General features: G+C 52.5%; 5 protein-coding genes across 5 annotated transcripts; 1 reads left to right on the top strand and 4 right to left on the bottom strand.

Annotated features, from left to right (window-relative positions):
* Window positions 1-54: 54 nt before the first annotated feature.
* An04g05630 (uncharacterized protein) lies at window positions 55-7,833 on the bottom strand (the record flags this gene model as incomplete). The annotated part of the gene is made up of 9 exons (XM_059747545.1): window positions 55-59; window positions 213-286; window positions 468-489; window positions 1,100-1,187; window positions 1,248-2,647; window positions 2,849-3,128; window positions 3,277-7,079; window positions 7,388-7,480; window positions 7,749-7,833. The coding sequence occupies 9 exons, from the start codon at window positions 7,831-7,833 to the stop codon at window positions 55-57; spliced, it is 5,850 nt and encodes a 1,949-aa protein (XP_059600604.1).
* Window positions 7,834-9,026: 1,193 nt separating this feature from the next.
* Window positions 9,027-11,342, bottom strand: An04g05620 (uncharacterized protein; the record flags this gene model as incomplete). The annotated part of the gene is made up of 6 exons (XM_001401889.3): window positions 9,027-9,089; window positions 9,152-9,426; window positions 9,485-9,614; window positions 9,675-9,935; window positions 9,994-11,238; window positions 11,304-11,342. 6 exons carry the CDS (start codon window positions 11,340-11,342, stop codon window positions 9,027-9,029), a joined length of 2,013 nt encoding a protein of 670 aa, XP_001401926.1.
* Window positions 11,343-11,658: 316 nt separating this feature from the next.
* Window positions 11,659-14,303, top strand: An04g05610 (hypothetical protein; the record flags this gene model as incomplete). The annotated part of the gene is made up of 10 exons (XM_059747544.1): window positions 11,659-11,716; window positions 11,801-12,119; window positions 12,203-12,308; window positions 12,413-12,523; window positions 12,616-12,792; window positions 12,877-13,109; window positions 13,274-13,540; window positions 13,680-13,796; window positions 14,003-14,134; window positions 14,195-14,303. 10 exons carry the CDS (start codon window positions 11,659-11,661, stop codon window positions 14,301-14,303), a joined length of 1,629 nt encoding a protein of 542 aa, XP_059600603.1.
* Window positions 14,304-14,405: 102 nt separating this feature from the next.
* Window positions 14,406-15,912, bottom strand: An04g05600 (hypothetical protein; the record flags this gene model as incomplete). The annotated part of the gene is made up of 7 exons (XM_059747542.1): window positions 14,406-14,486; window positions 14,639-14,849; window positions 14,962-15,029; window positions 15,215-15,386; window positions 15,431-15,475; window positions 15,597-15,746; window positions 15,821-15,912. 7 exons carry the CDS (start codon window positions 15,910-15,912, stop codon window positions 14,406-14,408), a joined length of 819 nt encoding a protein of 272 aa, XP_059600602.1.
* Window positions 15,913-16,081: 169 nt separating this feature from the next.
* Window positions 16,082-17,127, bottom strand: An04g05590 (uncharacterized protein; the record flags this gene model as incomplete). Its single annotated transcript, XM_059747541.1, has 2 exons — window positions 16,082-16,887; window positions 16,992-17,127. The coding sequence occupies 2 exons, from the start codon at window positions 17,125-17,127 to the stop codon at window positions 16,082-16,084; spliced, it is 942 nt and encodes a 313-aa protein (XP_059600601.1).
* Window positions 17,128-18,610: the final 1,483 nt, after the last annotated feature.

The raw sequence follows: 18,610 nt of genomic DNA, 5'->3' as shown, positions 1-18,610 counted from the left end.
TCCTGGTAGCAATTGAACTTTTTCTTTGATTTATTTTTTACTCCTTCGAGTGACTTAGACTGTATAATTGTTTAGTAGCGAAGAATAACCGTAGGAGTAAGAGTAAGAGTAAGAATGGCCAAAACGAACACAAAACTACTTAACTTATTAGTCTAAGCACTAGAATCTGCCCACGCCCATACGATGATAAATCGACTACTTTACCAACTTACCAAGAATGCGAATCAAAACCAAACAGGAGTCAGCACCTCTCTCCTCCATACCAACCAACCAACCAAACAATACACTAATTAGTTAGATTAATATCCCACCGAAATGTAAGAAGATACATAGGTATCTGGCAAATTAACTCATTATATATATTATTTTTCTTCATTGGTTGACTGGTCTATTGCTGGCTTTGCAGGTTATTTGACTAGCTAGTTAAGTGGTGGGTATTGGATTTGACTGGATCGATGGATACGAACCTCGTGCTGCCTTGGTGAGTGGCTATGTATTTATCTAAGTGTTTACTGGCTTTTGCTTTTTCTCTCGTTCATATTAGAGTATAAAGAGAGTATTAAGAAGAGGAGAATGGAAGGGAAAGGGGAGAGGGAAATTCAGAGAAGAGAACCTTTCCTGTATTGAGACCGGTGTGTGCGTCATTATCATCGGCAGCAGAAGCAGCCATCAGATGAGGTCTTTCGAAAGGTAATCGAGTCTAGGTTACTTGCTCGTAATTAGAGGAAGGACTGCTACTCTGTGGACATGGATATGTGATGATGACTTTGCGCAATTACGGTTTCGTTCACAATGACCGGCTAGCTAACTTACACACCCGGAGTTCTGCGCCCTCTGCAAAGTCCGAGGACGGAATGCATCCAAGAATCACAGAAAGAAAATAGAAAAAGAAAAAGACGAACAAAAACAGAGAAGTGAAAACAGTATCTAAGTTACACAATGGCTGCATGTCGTTCCGTCAACCCATAGACACAAAAAGATGCGAGATATCAAAGATTCAGCATCAAAACAGTACTCGGTATGCTGCATCCAAACAACGGAGTCCCTTCCACCCAAATTCCCGAAATCATAGATCAATAGCCCCCAGCCATGATGAGACTGTAGTACCGCCGACTCATTTCCGCCGTCTGTGCAAGGCGTGCATCGCCCGTCAAAGGCAGACTAAGCACGCTGGACAGCTCGATTGCCTGAAGTAGTACTTTGTCAGAACCAGAATTTTCGCGAGGCATGTCAGTGGAACAACATACCTTTGAGTCCTCGTGCCCAGTCCAGGTGGCAACCACGCGACTCATTTCCCGGAAGGCTACACGCTCCTCTAATCCTTCCACACCCGATCCCTGACTGACCTTCTCGCCCATCTTCACCAAGGCACTGACTAACCGGGCAAGCCGGGTAGCATCGCGCTTGCCGCTCCTGGCCGTAGCCAGGCGCAGGAAGTCGTCGTAAATGCCACCACCATTGGCCCAGCCGCGCACCTTGCGCTCAGGCTCCTCGCCAAAGCCCGACACCAGCATCTCTAGCGTGCCATAGTCACCCTCAATCACGGCTGTTGGCGCCACAACACGACAGAACGTAGCGTGTGCATCGTTCCAGTTCTTGCCACGGACAAGATAATCCACTTCGCGTGCCGCATCACCCGTGTCGCGAGCATAAAGCGCCTTCGAGACCCAGATCCAGCTCTCAGGCAGCTGAAGATCCTGCGTGAGATAGTGCCACATCACATTGGTTTGGCCGTCCGAGGTGACCGGCTCCGGCAGTTGGGGCGCAAATCGGGCAAGAGTCTCCTTCACAGCACGCTCGCGATCCGATGCGTGAGAAAGGTGGAGGAGGACGAACAATGCTCGGTTCAAAGTCCCACTGCAGCAAAGCTCCCAAGCATAGTCCCACACGAGCTGGTCCATCTGGGCTGTGTTGACTTGGAAGCTTTCGTGTCGCCCAATGGCTGCTGCAAGAAGTTGACAAAGCTGGAAGGACAGCCGGCTTGACTGCTTATCCCCGCTGACCGACTCAGGCAGGAGAACGGCCGGGAACTCCTGCGGATGGAGATTGGCCGTCCGAGAAGCTCCACCAGTTGTCGTGGCATACACTTTCAGCAAGACCCACAGAGGAGATTCGCGATCAACGATGTCTTCCTGATTAAGAGGCGTCGGAAGGGCCGGCTCATTCCCTTCGTAGAGGTCATCCACGAACTGGCAGACGGCGGCTTCGATGGGCTCATCGTCGGTAATACCATACCAAAGACGAAGGCCGAAAGCCTGGAACCAATCCAGCTCAAATCGCTCAGAGAATGTGAAAGTAGAAAGACGATCCTCCAGCGCACCAGTGGATTTACCTTCGCTGCGAAGGGCGTTGCCGGCCAGAAGTTCGTACAAAGCTCTGACGGGCTCGCTCATTTCAGAATAAACATTGTTCTGGCGCCACATTTCAATCTGTTTTGCCATATCAGTGCGCGTCGTGGGATCGCGTGCGATCTGAGCAACTAGTGTCGCGAGATGGAAATTCTGACTGGCAACCAGGACCTTGCAAGCCTCCTCGACCCGATGCGAGCATAACAAGTAAAAGGCACGCTCTTCAGCCGAGCTGGCCTTAGCCACAGCCTGTGCATGCTTTTCACGTACGATACCCTCCCACAGACGGGTCAGGCGGTCTTTCTTGATCCGGTGAATGTATTTGGAACGAAGATTGGGTGGCACACCAGCAGAGATGTCATCCTCAGTCTTGTCGTTGAAGAGGATGTTGGCCAGCTGCCAGAGGAGTCGCTCGTGGTCAGATTGTACCAAGTTCGAAGCTTGCACGAATTCCCGGAAATCGGCCTTTGCCAGACGAGCAAAGGGAACCCCGTCAACACGTGAAACAGCAGTCAGCTTCCTCTGGGCATCCAGCATCTCACTCGGTTCCACGGGCGTGTTGAACTCCAAGAGAGCCACATCTCTTCCTTCGCTAGTCAAAGAGAGCTTGTGCCTCCAAGCGCTATCCCCCGCCTGCACGTCCGCCATATCATTCTTGACGCAAAGAAGAGAGTTCAGCGTGCCCCAGCGCGGCTTGAATGAGTGATGGAACGCAAGGTCGTCTTCGCTTAGCTCGTGGGATTCGCCAGCAAATGTCTTGGGCTTCTTGTTATAAGGCCACTGTAGGGACAGATGGTATTAGTTTATGCTATTGATAAACGATGGTTCGCAGTGCTAAGACATATTGTATCGCATCGCTTCCTACAATACAACTTCCAATAGTGATAATAGAGGGCTATTAAAAAAAAAGGAAAAGAAGGGGTCAAACCTCGAGACCATTGGGCCGCACGCTTTGTGCCTTCAAAGGAGATGCGGCCTGTTGTTTGCGCGGTTGCTGAAACAAAGAATTCATCAAATCGATGCTGGTGGCGAAGCCCTTTTGCCTGGTATCGGCGGCAGATGGCTTGGGGGTGTCCTCACGGAGGGACCGATCGGTGAAGGCATTGGCTTGGATCTCACGAAGTGCATCGCGGTCTTGCTTCCGGGGACTTATGGTGCGTTGCAAATGCTCGGCCCAGTCCCCAGTCAGATCGAGACGAGGCTTCGAAGGCGTGTTCCAAGGCTTCAGTATAGGCTGGGTGGTCTCCATAAAGGTATCGGTACTTTGGGTGTCGTCGCGCTCCACGGTAGGATGGAGGTCTGGAAAGGTGCCCGCCATGTCCATTTCCTCGCCCTCATCCAATTCGACTAGTGACTCGCCAGAATGTTGGCTTTCGGTGATATCATCGCCGTCTTGCTCAATAGTCGAACCCGTGGAGCCTTCCCCTAAAAAAGACTCCTCGTCGTCTCCAGAAACCGAGCGCTCGTCCTCAACCGTCTCCATCATTTGGTTGCCAAACGCACCCGGAACAATCTTACGCTTTTTGAAATCAAAGGTATCATCGTCGACGCCGGCCATGGAACCCACAAAGGAGTCATCAGTGGAGAAGGCAGACATCATCTCCGAGCCCATGGTCGTATCGGGGTTGGCGGGGGTTTGAGCCTTCGGAGTCGGAGTGTCAGGAGCAGCACTAAAAGTGCTTTGGTTGAGGCTCTCACCTTCTTCTTCCTCGTCGCTATCATAATCAAGACCATAGGTGGTGTAATGGGGCACCCGGAACACCCATGTGCCGGTCTCCTTTTCGTAGTCCACGAACTCGGTGTTGTGCACCTTTATCAAGCGGTCGACGTGCTTATCAAATAGAGGGCCGCTGGTGAGAGGGGAAGGTGACTTCTTGTCGCGACCCCGAGGCCAAGAGTTTTCGATGCGAAGGGTGGAGGGAACGTTCAGGCCCTTGCCCCTGGGAGGCTTGATGGTTTCATCCGGATAGACGGTGATCTTGCGCACACCGATGTCTACCAGGTCGCCGAAAATGCGGTCCAAGTCCACAGTGGTCAGATCAACGGGCTCATCGAACGTCACCTGACCGCACCTTTGACGACCAACGGTAAAGCCAACAAACTTCTTCTGCTGTTCTCGGCTCAGCTTGCTGATCTCCGCGCGGGTGGGCCTCATCCAGTACTCGCCCGGCTGCGGGTCCCCACCAGGAACGAAAGGCAGACGAGAGGGGCCCTCAGGAGTAGTTGAAGCCGTGGCCGCATTCTCGGGGACAACGGCAAGTTCATTACCACGAACAGACTCCATCTCAGGACGAGCAGAGGTCTCGGTAGGCTTAATACCATTGAGGCCATTGACGGTGTTGCTCTTGCGGATGGAGCGCAGGAATCCCAATTCCTCCGGAGTCGGCTCGGGGCTTTGAGACTGCACCGGAACGATTTCTCCTCCAGTGGCTGGCGTATCCGACGACGAATCAAAGCTGACCTTCTTCTTCATCTTGTCGGCTGGCTGTGCTGCGTCTTCGCCGATGGTGATCGGGGCAGCTGGGGTACTAGCTGGGCGAGCAAAGAGGTCATTCCTCAAGCTGCGATCGATGGTAAGACGCTTCAAGCTGCCGCTTGACAGACGGGAGCTGCCAGAGGTAAGTGCGCCGGGGGACAAGACGCTGTCGGTATCAGGGTCGAACGTCTTGCGCAGATTGCTGGTGGACAAACTCTTGCTGAAGCTGGTACGCCCAAGACTTCCATTGACACTGCCACGTAGGCTTCCACCCAGCACGCTGCCACCAAGTCCGTTAGGAGTACCAGTAGAGCTCGAAGGTGAGCCATAGGTAGAGTAAGAGAACCCGTATCCCTGTCGTTTGGGGGGTGTAAGAAGGCGATTAGCAGCATTGGGGGTGATCTTATAGACAGGGAGAGGAGTCCGCTGCTTCTGCTTGGCGGCAGACGAAAGCGGCGTCGCCAAGGGGCCGGGGCTGGAGGCGCTGGGAGCTGGCAAGCCGGAGAAGATCGACTGGTTACCATAGGGGTTGCCGTCCAGAAGTGAGGCCTGCAAGCTACCAGGGGCCGGCTGGGACTGCTGAGCTTGCTGGGGCTGCGCTTGCTGGCTTCCGCCAAAAAGACTGGAAGTACCAAGGCCCCCAGTCTGCTGAGGCTGACTCTGCGTGTTACCGAAAAGTGAACCGCCGGTGCTTGGAGTTGTAGTGCTCTGTCCTCCAAAGAGAGAACCACCGGTCCCAGTGCCACCGCCAAACAGACTCGGCTTCTGCTGTTGCTGGTTTTGAGCGCCTCCGAACAGGCCACCACCACCCGTCTGCTGGTTCTGAGTATTACCGAAGCCGCCGAATGCGCTGGTGCCGGTGCCGGTGCCGGTGGCAGGCGTGCTGCCGCCGAACAGGCTCTTTTGGCCCTGCTGCTGGCCTCCGCCGAAAAGGGAGCTTGTGCCGGTTTGCTGGTTGTTTCCAAAGAGCGATCCACCAGTCGACTGCTGCTGTGGTTGCTGAGTGTTCTGGCCAAAAAGAGAAGAGCCAGTCGTGCCGGTGCCGGTGCCAGCCCCAGTATTGCCGAATAGACTCGGGGTGCTGGACTGCTGCTGCGTGTTTGAGCCGAACCCGCCAAACAATCCTTTGTTCTGAGTCTGCTGCTGATTCTGGGCTTGGTTCTGCTGGCCGAGTCCACCTCCGAACAAGCCGGTGCCGGTTTGCTGCTGTTGTTGGCCGCCAAAGGGAGAGGAAGTCGCAGCAGTACCGCCAAAAGGAGAGGCGGTGCTTGTGTTTTGCGCGCCAAAGGCGCCGCCAAAACCTGTGCCGGTGGAACCACTGTTTCCGAATAGAGGCTTCTGTTGTTGGGTAGCGTTATTCGCGCCGCCACCAAACAGCGATCCGCCGGTTCCACCAAAGCCGGTGGTTCCTGTACCGCTTCCAAAACCACCCGTAGTAGTAGTAGCTGTGTTTCCACCAAAGAGGCCCGGCTGAGAAGTACCAGTAGCACCAGTTCCGCCCCCAAATAATGAAGTGGCCGGCTTTGCTGCTCCGAACAAGGGGTTGGAGTTGGTGCTAGATCCGAATCCACCCGCCGTCTGAGTCTGTCCAAAGGTCGAAGGAGCACTGGTCCCTCCTCCGAATGGTGTGGAAGTGCTTCCAAAGCCGCCGGTCGACTGTTGTCCAAAGCCGGATCCTCCAAAGGCCGATGTGCCAAAGGCACCGGCTTGGCCACTACCATTGCCGAACCTACGGCCTTGGTTGTAATCAGCTAGGCGAAGCTCTTCAAAGGAATACTTGCTGTACGGCGCCATAAAGGTGATACTTTGATAGTGATTCATCCCGGTGGTGTTGCCGTCCTTCTCAGTGAAGGGACTAAACGGCGTGCTTCCAGTGCCATCGGAGGGAGGAATGGCCTGCTGGAATGCAGTACCTGTTCCACTACCGAAGCCCGATGGGGTGCTGCCGAAGCCACCAGTGCCACCGCTTGTACCGAATGCACCACCGGTACCAGTTGAGCTGCCAAACCCCCCGGTTTTATTGCCGAACAGGCCACCTCCAGTGCTAGCGGCAGCGCCAGTGCCAGTACCAGTGCTGCCGAAACCTCCGCCAGTGTTGGAGGACGATCCGAAGCCGCCAAATCCGCTACCACCAGCAGTGGCAGTCCCACTTCCGAAAAGACCACCTCCGGTCGAAGTTCCAGTACCGAACCCGCTCGTGCGATTTTGTCCTCCAAATAGAGACGTCGATTGGTTCTGTGTGCCGGTTCCGAATCCTAGAATAAGAGAGAGCTTGAGTCAGTTTCGCTAATAAATCACAAAAATAGACAGATCCTGGAACTTCTGATTAGAATCCATCCTTGGGCCATGGATCTCCGGCGGTCAATGGACGACATTTGATGTGAAGGCATTCTTCCAATCCAGAGACTTTTTGCCTTAGGAGCCAGTGGTGAGGGTCCTCGAAAACGCCACTTCGGTCACAGATCGGTGATCGAGCACAGGAAAGTCGAGGGGTCCGCCCCAAGGCACAGGTGGAAGAGAAAGGATCGCCAAGCCCACTGAGATATAGCCGTCAGGCACGTACCTCCACCGGAACCAAAGCTACTGGAGGTGTTTCCAAACAAGCCACCACCGGATGTATTACCGCCACCAAAGGGGGACGATGTCGATCCAAAGCCTAGATGACGGGGGAGATGCTGTCAGAGACTGTATTGAAGCTGCGATCCCTTCTCTTGCAGTGCTGCTGTTTTGCCCCAGTGTCGAAGCCATCCACAGGTAGTCGGTGATGGGAGGAGCCTCATAGGACGGTCGCAGCTCGACGTTCGGAACTACCAGCAAATACCGATCCTTTTGCACCGGAGAGTCTCAAGGGACGAGGTAAAAGGAAAAAAATAATAACCCGGGATAACCGAGGACGGGGATCGCAACCGAACGAAGACACCTACCTCCACCAGTACTCGTGCCACCGAAGCCAGAGCCTGCCCCGAAGCCGGAGCTTTGCTGGTTATTCTGTCCGAAACCTCCGAACATCTTGCTGAGTGATGATGCTTTAGATTAGGGAGTCATTCGGTTCGAAGGACGTCTGCGATCGAAGGTTGGAAGGCTCGGAAGAAGATCGTAAGAACGACGATAATTAGAGCTCCGTGTGAATGAAGATTTCGCGAAGAAGAGAACTGCAGCGCGCAAGCCTAGTAGAAAGCGACAACGTTGCGTAGAATTGGAAGGACGATGTCGACGCGCAGGTGAGCACAGGTGTTTGTTTTGAGAAGGGAAGAAAAGAAGAAAAAAAAGGTAAAAGGGTAAAAGTGACAAGAAAAGGCCACACTAGCTACAGACGGAAAAGTACCGTCGGAGCTAGTAGGTGAGCAAGTCTGAAGGGAATCGACTTGAGTGACAGTCGGGGAAATAATGGCGAGGTGAAGTAGAGGGAGGAGGACGCGCGACGGTGGTCGAGGGAAGAAGCTGCGAGAGCCAAGGAAGAGAAGAGAGAGAGGGAGAGCGACGGCAGGTTCCCTTCCTGCCTGACTGGCTCGTTGCTGTCGCTTAACTATGGGAAAGGTCGGCCATGTCAGGTATGGTACGGTCACGGTCACGGTGTGACGGGGCGGTGTGCTCAGTGAAGTGGGGAATGGGACCAAATGGTCTGGTGTTGATACCGTTACATTACCACGATGGCACGTGATGCGACGGAGACTGAATCGGGAGCCCGACCGGGTCGCCAAAAGAATATTAACACTGGGATGTCTGCATCCCGATTATCATAGCTGTGGCAAGATTCCACCACATATGCGCCTATCTACATTATACATTACGTTAGCTCCCCGGAGTATGCTTGAGGAGCCCGAACCCCGGATCAGTGTATCATTGCAATGAGGGACTGTTCCCAAGGTGTCACCCCGGACGTTCCCAATCTAGTAGTGGGAAGGGACCCCGACAACCGCTGTCATGTAAAGGAACGGCCCATACTACATTTAAGAACAAAAGAACATTACTATGAAGAATAGAACTTATGTATATTGAAAAGGTGATCAGCGACCACCCATAATGTTCATCTCTCAAACACGTTGGGAATCACGAAACGGGGTTTATAGGAATATGACTGCGCCTCCGGACAATTGTGTCCACCCAATAATGCTAATCAACTCATCATAACATCCTGATTAATCGCTTTCATTTCATGGCTGTGAATATCGCTCGTCTTGGATTCGGTTCATTTGAAGATCTTATTTGCCACGGGCAGCGTGCACCGTGGCAATGATCTTGTCAACAACCGAAGGGTCCGACAGCTGTAAGATATTTAGTTAGTTTCCTGCATACCCAGCATAGGCAAGAGTAGTTGTAATCTTACAGTAGAAGTGTCACCCAGGCTGTCCTCCTCGCCGCTCAGGATCTTCCGGAGAATACGGCGCATGATCTTACCGCTACGGGTCTTGGGGAGATCCTCGACAACGTAGACGGCCTTGGGGGCAGCGAAAGGTCCGATGGACCGACGAACCTGCATGATCAGATCCTTGCGGACCTGGTCGCTGGTCTCGTTGCCCTCTTTCAGGGCCACGAATGCGTTGACGGCCTGACCGGTAAGCTCGTCGGCAATACCGACGACAGCAGCCTCAGCCACCATGTCTATCATAACCGATTAGTTGTTGTTATATATATATGGATGATCATTGTGGTAACTTACGGTGCTCAATGAGGGCGGCTTCAATCTCAGCCGTGGACAGACGGTGTCCGGAAACGTTGACCACATCGTCAACACGACCCCGGATCCAGTAGTATCCGTCGTGATCGCGGCCTGCACCATCTCCAGTGAACTATAAGCGCCCATCAGTCAGCAACTGTCCATTGAGCATTCGTTTTTGAATGTCGCTTACGTAGTAGCCCTTGTAAACGTTCAAGTAGGTATCCATGTAGCGCTTGTGGGCGCCCCACACGGTACGGGCCATGCTCGGCCAGGGTTGCTTGAAGGCAAGCACACCCTCCACATCGTTGCCAGTGATCTCCTCACCAGAGACCGGGTCAATGATGGCGGGCTCAATGCCAAAGAAGGGAAGCGACGCGCTTCCGGGTTTCGTCGGGGTAATACCACCCAGGGGAGTGATGACATTCGAACCCGTCTCAGTCTGCCAGTAGGTCTGTGGAAGCGCATTAGACTATCATTCCAAGTCAAGAAAAACCCAACAAGTCACTTACATCGCAGATGTGGGCTTCTTCCTTTCCGACCACCTCGAAGTACCATTTCCAGACCTCGGCAGCAATAGGCTCACCGACAGAGCCCAGGACACGCAGGTGTGCCATCTTGTGGTGAATGTGCTCGTCGCCAGCCCGCTTCAGAAGTCGCAGGGCAGTGGGGGCGACGTAGAATTGGGTCACCTTGTGCTTCTCGATCACGTCCCAGTAACGGGAGAAGTTGGGGTAAGCCGGGGTACTCTCGAAGACCACGGTAGAGCATCCGAGCAGCAAGGGTGCATATACGACGTACGTGTGGCCGGTGATCCAGCCAACATCACCACCACAGAAGTAGCGGTCATCGTCGTGGATATCAAAGACATACTTGCCGGTCATGGCAGCACCCAAAAGGTAACCAGCCGTGGTGTGCATGACACCCTTGGGCTTTCCGGTAGAACCAGAGGTGTAGAGCAGGAAGAGGGGATCTTCCGAGTTCACCGGCTCAGGAGCAAGGTAGTTGGGGTACTTCTCGACCTCCTCGTGCCACCAGACATCACGGCCCTTGGTCCAGGGGACCTCCGCGCCGGTGCGCTTGTAGACCAGGACGCTAGTGACATCGGGGCACTGCTTCAGGGCTTCATCGACAATGCGCTTGGTGCCAATGACCTTTCCTCCACGCTTGCCCTCATCGGTCGTGATGACGACCTTGGAGCCAGCGTCCAGGACACGGTCCCGGAGAGAGTCGGACGAGAAACCGGCGAAAACAACGGAGTGGACGGCACCGATACGAGAGCAAGCCAAGAAAGCGACAATGGCCTCCGGAATCATGGGAAGGTAGATAGCAACGGTGTCACCCTTCTTCACACCCTGCTGGCGGAGAACCCAGGCCACACGAGACACCTCGCGCAGGAGCTCACCGTAGGTGATTGTGCGGCCCTCGCTGGGCTCATCGGCCTCGTAGATAATGGCGACCTTGTCGGGGTTCTTGAAGGCATGGCGATCGACGCAGTTGTAGGAGGCGTTCAGACGACCCTCGACAAACCAGGCATTGTCGCCATTCTCCAGCGACCCACTGTGGGTGGTCTGGAAGTCTTGGTCGAAGTGAAGAAGTTCGCGGGCCATGCGAGCCCAAAAAGTGTCTGGGCTGCGGATGGACTCCTCATAGAGCTTCTTGTACTCGTCAAGGTCTTTCAAGTGGGTACCTGTCGGGTGCTTCTGGTGGAATGCTTCGGGGACATGGAAGGTGTCGACTTCGTGGGCCTCGACCACCTGAAACCGACGGGATTAGCACGGGGACCCGGCGATAACTCGGCCAAACACGCGCGATTTCTTACCACGGAGGACTTGGGGGGCATAACACTGCCGTCGGCCATGTTTTGTTGTGTCCCAACGAAACTGTGTGTTTGAACTGTGCAATGTTAGAATTGATGAGACACTCCAATTGAAAGGTAACTCTCGTTCTGTTGGGCAAAAAGACGAGAAATTCCATTCGTAGCGCCGGAGCGCACGTGAGTTTGCGGGCGCGGGGGATTAAGCTCACTTGTCAAAAGAATTGCAGCAGTGCTGGTTGGTGGGGTTCAGGCAAACTTTCGCGAGGGGGGGGAAGAGAGGGAGAAGTGTAGGAGGGAGTAAGAGAGGAGGGAGAGAGAGAGGAGTAGAGAGGAAAGAGAATAGAAAGATTAGGAAGAAATGAGGAAGAGAGGGGGGAAAAGAAAGCAACTGGTGCCCAGGATGGGGAAGAGAGACAGTTATTTATTGAACCCAATGCCCGAACTAAAAAAGAGAGATGTCCCTTTGAGAAAGAGAGACATTTATGATTTTAATTGTTGAGAGTCCCGCTCCCCCGGTGTCCGGGTGGAGGCGTTGCTACTTCAGGCTTGGTTCAGGCTTGGTACCGTCGTAGCTTCAATTTGGGCAAGGTTGTACTGCTCCCGGGCTGCTAAGGTACCTCCTCAGTACTACTTGGTTACTACTCCTACTTACTACTTACTTACCGTAATCCCCTTATCCATCCGTCCATCCTACCCCAAGTCTACCTTTCTTTCCCTTCCGCGCGACCGCGTAAGTATGATTAACCTTGTCGGTCCAGGGTTCAATCCCAATCCTTACTTTACTGGATCGGCTATGCAGGTTAACCTAGATCTTACCGGGTGTGAGTTCCAGAGCAGCAGTTTCCCCCCTCCTCCCAATTGTTCCCCTCCCTCATTGGGTTGAGATCATGATGCGTTTGGAGGCGCTGGTCTACTTCCCACCATGGACAATCCATACTTCTTACATACCTGACTAGTCATGCCTGTCGCTCTAAGCGCTTCTCCACTATCGGGAAAGCCACGACTACTGTAGCATATAATAATTTCAGAAAAAAAAAAAAAAAAAAGAAAAGAAAAAATCCTATAATACTTATAATAAATGAACAGGGTGGGAGGAGGGAGGGGGGGGGAAGGACTGTTCTGGATGCGGGTCATTGATACTAAATGGAGGGACAGTCTTTTCCCGGCAGGCCCTCGCAATGTCACTGGATGGACGACCTCCTGCATTGGCGGCTGCAATCTCAGTCTGTCGCATTCGCTCGCACTATCCAAGACTAGTTCAGCGTAGTTCAAACGCGCCGCCAAAGGTTGGGCTCGGCCATGCGGGGCTTGACAGGCTCTCGTTTCCGTTGCTCCGGGGAAGGCAGTCGATGATCAACTAGCGAACAACCATCTCGTTATTTCCCTTCCCCCCTCCTCCCACTACACGGGGACTCCTATTCACTCCGGTACACTATTGCGACGCTCCCGTCTGCCAGGTGCTGATTGTGACCTTAGGACTGTAGTCGACTCGGTTCTTGTCCATCATTGGACAGCAGACCTATCGTCAATTGCCCACTAAGGTAATTCTCCCAGCAGAGGCAAGTTATTAATCTAGGTGGTCACCTCCGACAGCACTGTGCTCATTCGTAACCATGGTACGCCATGGCATGACATAGCACAGGGATATATTAGCGGCGTGATCCTGTGGCGTCCAGCCGACCAACATCATCTTCATCGGGCTCTGCCCCAGATTCGTTCACAAGCAGACGGGGGGTTGAAACTTTTGGGTTTCCGGGGGATGGCGGGACGGTATCACAAGAACACTCGCCAAGCACCCCGATCGGAGGGGTCAATTAGCACTGGAACGTGTCCATTCTTACTGCGAGGCTTGAACCGTGCGGGGGAACCAAAACCTTAGTCGTGCCCTTTGAATGGGACTGCTCAGAGTAAGATTTGGCAGGACCTTGGATGAGAGGGAAAGAGAGTGAGCGGATCTAGTACTCTTGGAGCAGTCTGATTTCTCAGAGAGCAATATGGGGAGGTGAAGTAGATAGTAGTCAAGCTAATCATCATTTAGCTACACAAACCACATGCACCTCAGAGATAGATCGCTGTGAGCATCCCCTGGACCAAGATACTACCTCAACCTCGGTGGGCGGTCCAATGAGACGCCTATATCACTGGATGTGGTGCTGTTCGCGGAAGTTTCACTCAAGCCGGATTAGGGACCCCCTGTATGGCCCGCAGCCAGTGCCTGGAGGGCTGACCAGGAAGATGCAGTAGTTCAAAATACTAATTACGAGGGAGATAGGTAAATAGGAGGTCATCTTGCATTAGTGAGATATTGCCGGTGAACAGAACGTGGAAAAAGATGGCCTTGCAGAGCCGAGGCCTGAGTAAAATGGATGTTCTTTGCAGGCACACCCAGGTTACGGCTATCACAGGCATAAGTGAGTATATTATAGTCAGTAGCAAGTCAAGCTGGGAAGAGTGCTTGATAGTTATTGCTGTTGTTCATTTGCCATATCCGCAGAGGTGCCTTAGTACAGATATCCATCAACGAAACCAAATGCCTACCCACCTGACCTGATCGTGCACATAACAATCATCACATTCCACGAAGGTGCATATTAGTGGATAAGGAAGATGAATCTATGCCTCTGATTTATCTTTCATGTGTCCTGAAAGTAATAACCATTTCCGATCTTCACCCAGTATAATCGGTAGAAGGAATAATTCAGGCTACGGAACGTTACGGCAGTACTTTCCCTAACGAGGAAGACTGTGGCCCATTACGCCAATGAAGCTGCCCGTGACTTGCCCATCTCTCAACAATGCCGAAAAGGGGATTGTCTGCTATTTTCGCCCTCTCGGTAAAGACAAAATGATCAGCTGGGCTGGGACGAAACACTTTCCTCGACACGCGGGTCGAGGGACAATCGGGATAACCGTGGTACTGCTTGCTGGGGTTCGGCTATCGCTGCCTGGCTCTTTGCTCCTTCTCCCCGTTCCCGCGGACATCTCTCGGACCTAGGCTTTTGACTCTCTCCAGCTTCCCTGCACGGAGAACTGGAAGCTCTTACATCTTGTACCTTCGAACAGCCGAATATTCAGAACTCAAAATTCTGGAAATGGCATTGTCTGCTATGGCACATCTTTCATGGGGTGAGATCGACTTAGGACTGATCTCGCAACGAGAGCAGAGTCAAAACTCCCTAAGAGAGCCTACAAACACAACCCCCCCACCACAACTAAGGCCAAAGTACCACAGTTCCCTCAATTTGTGGGGAGCTTTGTGGGTGTGGCAGCCTTGATTGGATGTGGATTAGACCATCGATCCGACAAGAACGGTTTGTTCATGTTTATAATGCCATTACGGAGCAACTTCCACCATCAGGACTAGGAGCATTAATATTGTGGAGGCCGTCCGGCAGAATTCCGTTCAACTTGCGCAGGCCCCCATCGATACTCGGCTTGCTCCCTCTAACATGTAGCATCGGTCCGGTAAGGGAACCATACTCTTGCCCAATACTAATTAAGGATACATCGTCCCTTTCGTCGCTTCTCTCCCGTGAGTGATCTTCAATCCTTACTCCTTCGCGTCCGTGTGTGGTAATAAGGTGAGTGCGTTCGGGTCCCGGGTGTCCCGTTTAGTCCCTACCCACACTGCCGACTACAGAGCCCTCATGCTAATCGAGACCCTCCATCTGTTAGCAAATCAACGTCCTCAATGGTCGCCGGTGGCTCGGCCACTTCTCTTATCCCAGCCTCTAGGGAGCCTCCCGATACGGTGTCAAGCCCACCATACCCCCCGTTTCCGCTTATCATTGTCAATCAGTTATCTCGGTAGCCCCCTGCACGGCGTGGCGTATCTACAAGATATTGCATTTGTATAATTGCCTGCGTGGTTATTACCTGGATACTGCATTCGAGATGTACACCGGGTTACGTACCCCAACCGGTGAGAGAATACGCCTTCTCTCAATACTCAGAAAGGGTCGTTGTCGTCCTGCTTGAGCCCTACCTTTCTCAACCAGGACCCAGAGGCCGTGGCCTTTCCCGCCTGCGCTATAGTTTAGTCCCGGCCGCACTAAGCTTCTCGGTCCGCTTCTACCATTTCGACGTCTGAGCCCGCCGCCAGTCTTTAGTGGTCACTTTGCTGAGCCAACCGGTGTAGGCTCGGATGGTTAGAGACGGCGGATTTCTGGCCCGTCCTGCATCAACTAAACACGGCGGTAGGAAAGTCCGTCCCAATAGGCCCCCCTGCAAGTGCAAATTAATAACGTCTTGGCCTGCCCGTTATTGATTTCCTTAGTTCACCCGATGGATCAGTACGCGTTGTGCTGTGGCCAAGTTCGGTGAGACATTGGTAATGGCTGCGAGAAGTTTTCACTTCTCACAGCTAATATCAACCTCGTTTCTGGGAGCGAGCGCACAGGCCAGTCGGAGTCCGGAGGAGAAATCAACCGGGCCAGAACCAAGTTCCTACGATGATAGTACAGGGTTGAAGGGGGGACCAATATATCTCGCACGTAAGTGTGTCCCCTAGCCCACCGTACTTTTGGACATTTGCATTCAAGCACGTGGGAGCTGCGACTGCACTTATGCCGCTTAGTATAGTCGATGGCAAAAGAACCGCCCCAGCAAGCATCAGACGATCATATGTTATGTCAACAATTTTCACATGCAATATGCAAGAACTGCAAAATGTATTCATAAGCACAGCATGAAACAACTATGCCATAATCCACAAGAGAAGAAAAGATACCCACGACCAAACCCAGTCCCCTGATCACTAGAGAGTACTACGTACTCCCTATCTAATTAGCCGTCCACTCCCGATGCCACCAATTCGCCATCCCAAACAAAAACAACACAATACTCCCGTCCCTCGCAATATCTCTAACCAACTGCACCCACAACCCTAAACCCCCTCCCCCCCTCTTCATCATAACTCTCGCCCCAGTAAGCACCACCTCCCCCGTCGTAAAGAACAAGAACGGATTCCTCGCCGTCGCCGGCGGCGGCGGCTGACTCCCAAACGTCGCCACCGACGAACCAATTAACACCAACAAATACACCCCAATCAACACAGAAAACACCACATGCAGCACCTTCCACACCAGAATCTCCCGCTTCTCTTCATCACTCTTCTTCCGCGTCGCCTCTCCCAACATACTCGCCACAAATGGCGGAACTCCCAACCCCGTCAGTAAGTCCGCGGGCGATTGGCCTCCAGGCAGTGAGCCCTCGCCCAGTGCACTGGTATCCCCGGCCATTAGGCTCGAGAGAAGTTTCAGCGTCGGGTCGTCCGCTTCGCCGCCTAGACCTCCCATTCCTCCCATACCTCCTGGTCCTCCTGGTTGGGGTCCTGGGCTTCCGCTGGGCGAGTCGCCAGGCTGGCCAGACTGGCGGAGTAGGGCGCGGAAGAGCTCCTGCTGTGCTTGGAGCGTTTCGGGGTCGAGTTCTTGCTGTTGCTGGGGGGCTTGGCTTGGGAAGGAAGGTTGAGTGGTTCGGGGTTCGGGGGCCGGGCTTGGGCTCGGGCTGGGGCTTAGTGCTGTAGTGGTAGCTTGTGCTGCGGCCGGAGCCGGAGAAGGAGAGGGAGAGGGAGAGGTTTCTTCGCGGACTAATACGTAGCAAGAAGGATTTCGTTAGTTTCATTATCATATTATCTTTGTTCCTTTCGCTTAAGATTGTATAAGGGGGGGGGTTGAATAGTGTGGTACATACGACTAGCAGGTGTCCGTCCACTCAAACTGGTAATCTTGTCTAGACGAGCTGCTCCATCGCCTTTGATTTTGGCTTCGCGGCGTTCGCGGCGCAGGCGGGCTGCTCGCTGGGCGGGGGATTCTTCGGCTGAGGACATGGTTCTTCCTCTTTTATCTTATCCTCCTTTTTTTATTCTTGTGAGGTTTGTTGGTCGTGTGGCTGTACTTCTGTCGTGAGATGTTTTGGGTGACGTAAGTTCAATCGGTCTGGTTGAATTGTTTGGGCTGTTATGGCGCCAGCAAAGGTGGATGTCTTTCTGGTAAATTGTTAGGACGAATAGCTCTGTGAGAGCGATTGGAGATCGCTCCAGGGATTGAGGTGAATGTGGAGGGAAATGTGAATTGAGCCACAGATTGTTGCGGCGGCGGTAATCGGTGATTATCTGTGATGTGGTGGCCGCATAACGGCCGGCTCCGCTGGTGATGTGGTAGTCACGTGATGCTGGTGTATAGCTTTATGGGGTGCTACTTGTGGGGGGAGAGGGTTTGGGTGGCATTTGGGTGCTTGTGTGTAGATGTTATAGCTGTTCATGGTTTGAATCAGAGATTCTGGTTCATAGTAGTAGTAGTACCATGGAGTGTGCATTCCGTGTTACCGTCAGTAAGTACTAGCTTAGGATGTTTAAATATATCTTCAATCTCCGTCCAAGCTTCCTGGGCCAAGTTCGTTACTGAATTGTGGTAAAATGCTCAGAATATATCCAGAATGGAGTACTAGTAGTGCAACCACTGTATTGATAGAAAGCATACTTAGTAGTGCATAGTATTAGTATGAAACTCAATGATGAGTGATCTTGTTGATATCTTGGCCTTCTATGAGAAGGATTCATGACCAAAAGCATTACCATTTGGCCAATGACTACAAGACCGATTGCTAGTAGGATTGATACAAGTGTCTAAGCTAGAAGGACTTTCGTGATTCCGAAATGGCCGACCTTGCTTCATCTTTTCTAGCTCATCTGGACTGGCGCCCTTAAGAGTTTTCGGCCATCAAGGATTCGTTCCTTTTTAGAGGCCCCATACTGCTGAGCAGGTAGCCACCCTTCTTCTGAGAGCCCGCCAAGTTTGTACCGTCAGTGATTGATCAGTAAATTTGGATTGTGCCACATTTGCTCACTTTCAGCCTGGTTATTAATATCTTATTTTGAGCATTCTATGGGGCATTGATGCAAAATCGAAGATCCAACAACGCGTCCGGGGAGGACAAGGCGCGTTTTTAATGAGAGGAATAGAGACCAACATCACTCAGAACTAGGATCTGGCAATAACTGACCAAGAGTAAAGCTACAAGATCTACAATGGTTGTTCGCTGTTCCCAGAAGTCATGTATTTGCAATAAATCAAGATTGGGATCTCAGCAGTTGCCTGGGCAGTCAAGTGATGGATGTTATTGCAGCAATGATTCTCACTGTAATACATGTTAAACTGACATCGTGAGTATTGCTATATCACAAAATTGTGGCTCAGTCGAGGTGCAGGTGTGCCTCTGGTGATCAGAGGCTAGTTAAGGTAGCAAGCAGCATGCTGTAGTTTCTAGTCAGGAATGGACTCACCACAACACCTGCTTCATGGGATAGCATG

The sequence above is a fragment of the Aspergillus niger genome, assembly GCF_000002855.4.
Source record: "Aspergillus niger supercontig An04".
Lineage (NCBI taxonomy): Eukaryota > Fungi > Ascomycota > Eurotiomycetes > Eurotiales > Aspergillaceae > Aspergillus > Aspergillus niger.
The sequence above is the reverse complement of the archived record's forward strand: the minus strand, read 5'-3'. Positions and strand labels throughout refer to the sequence as shown.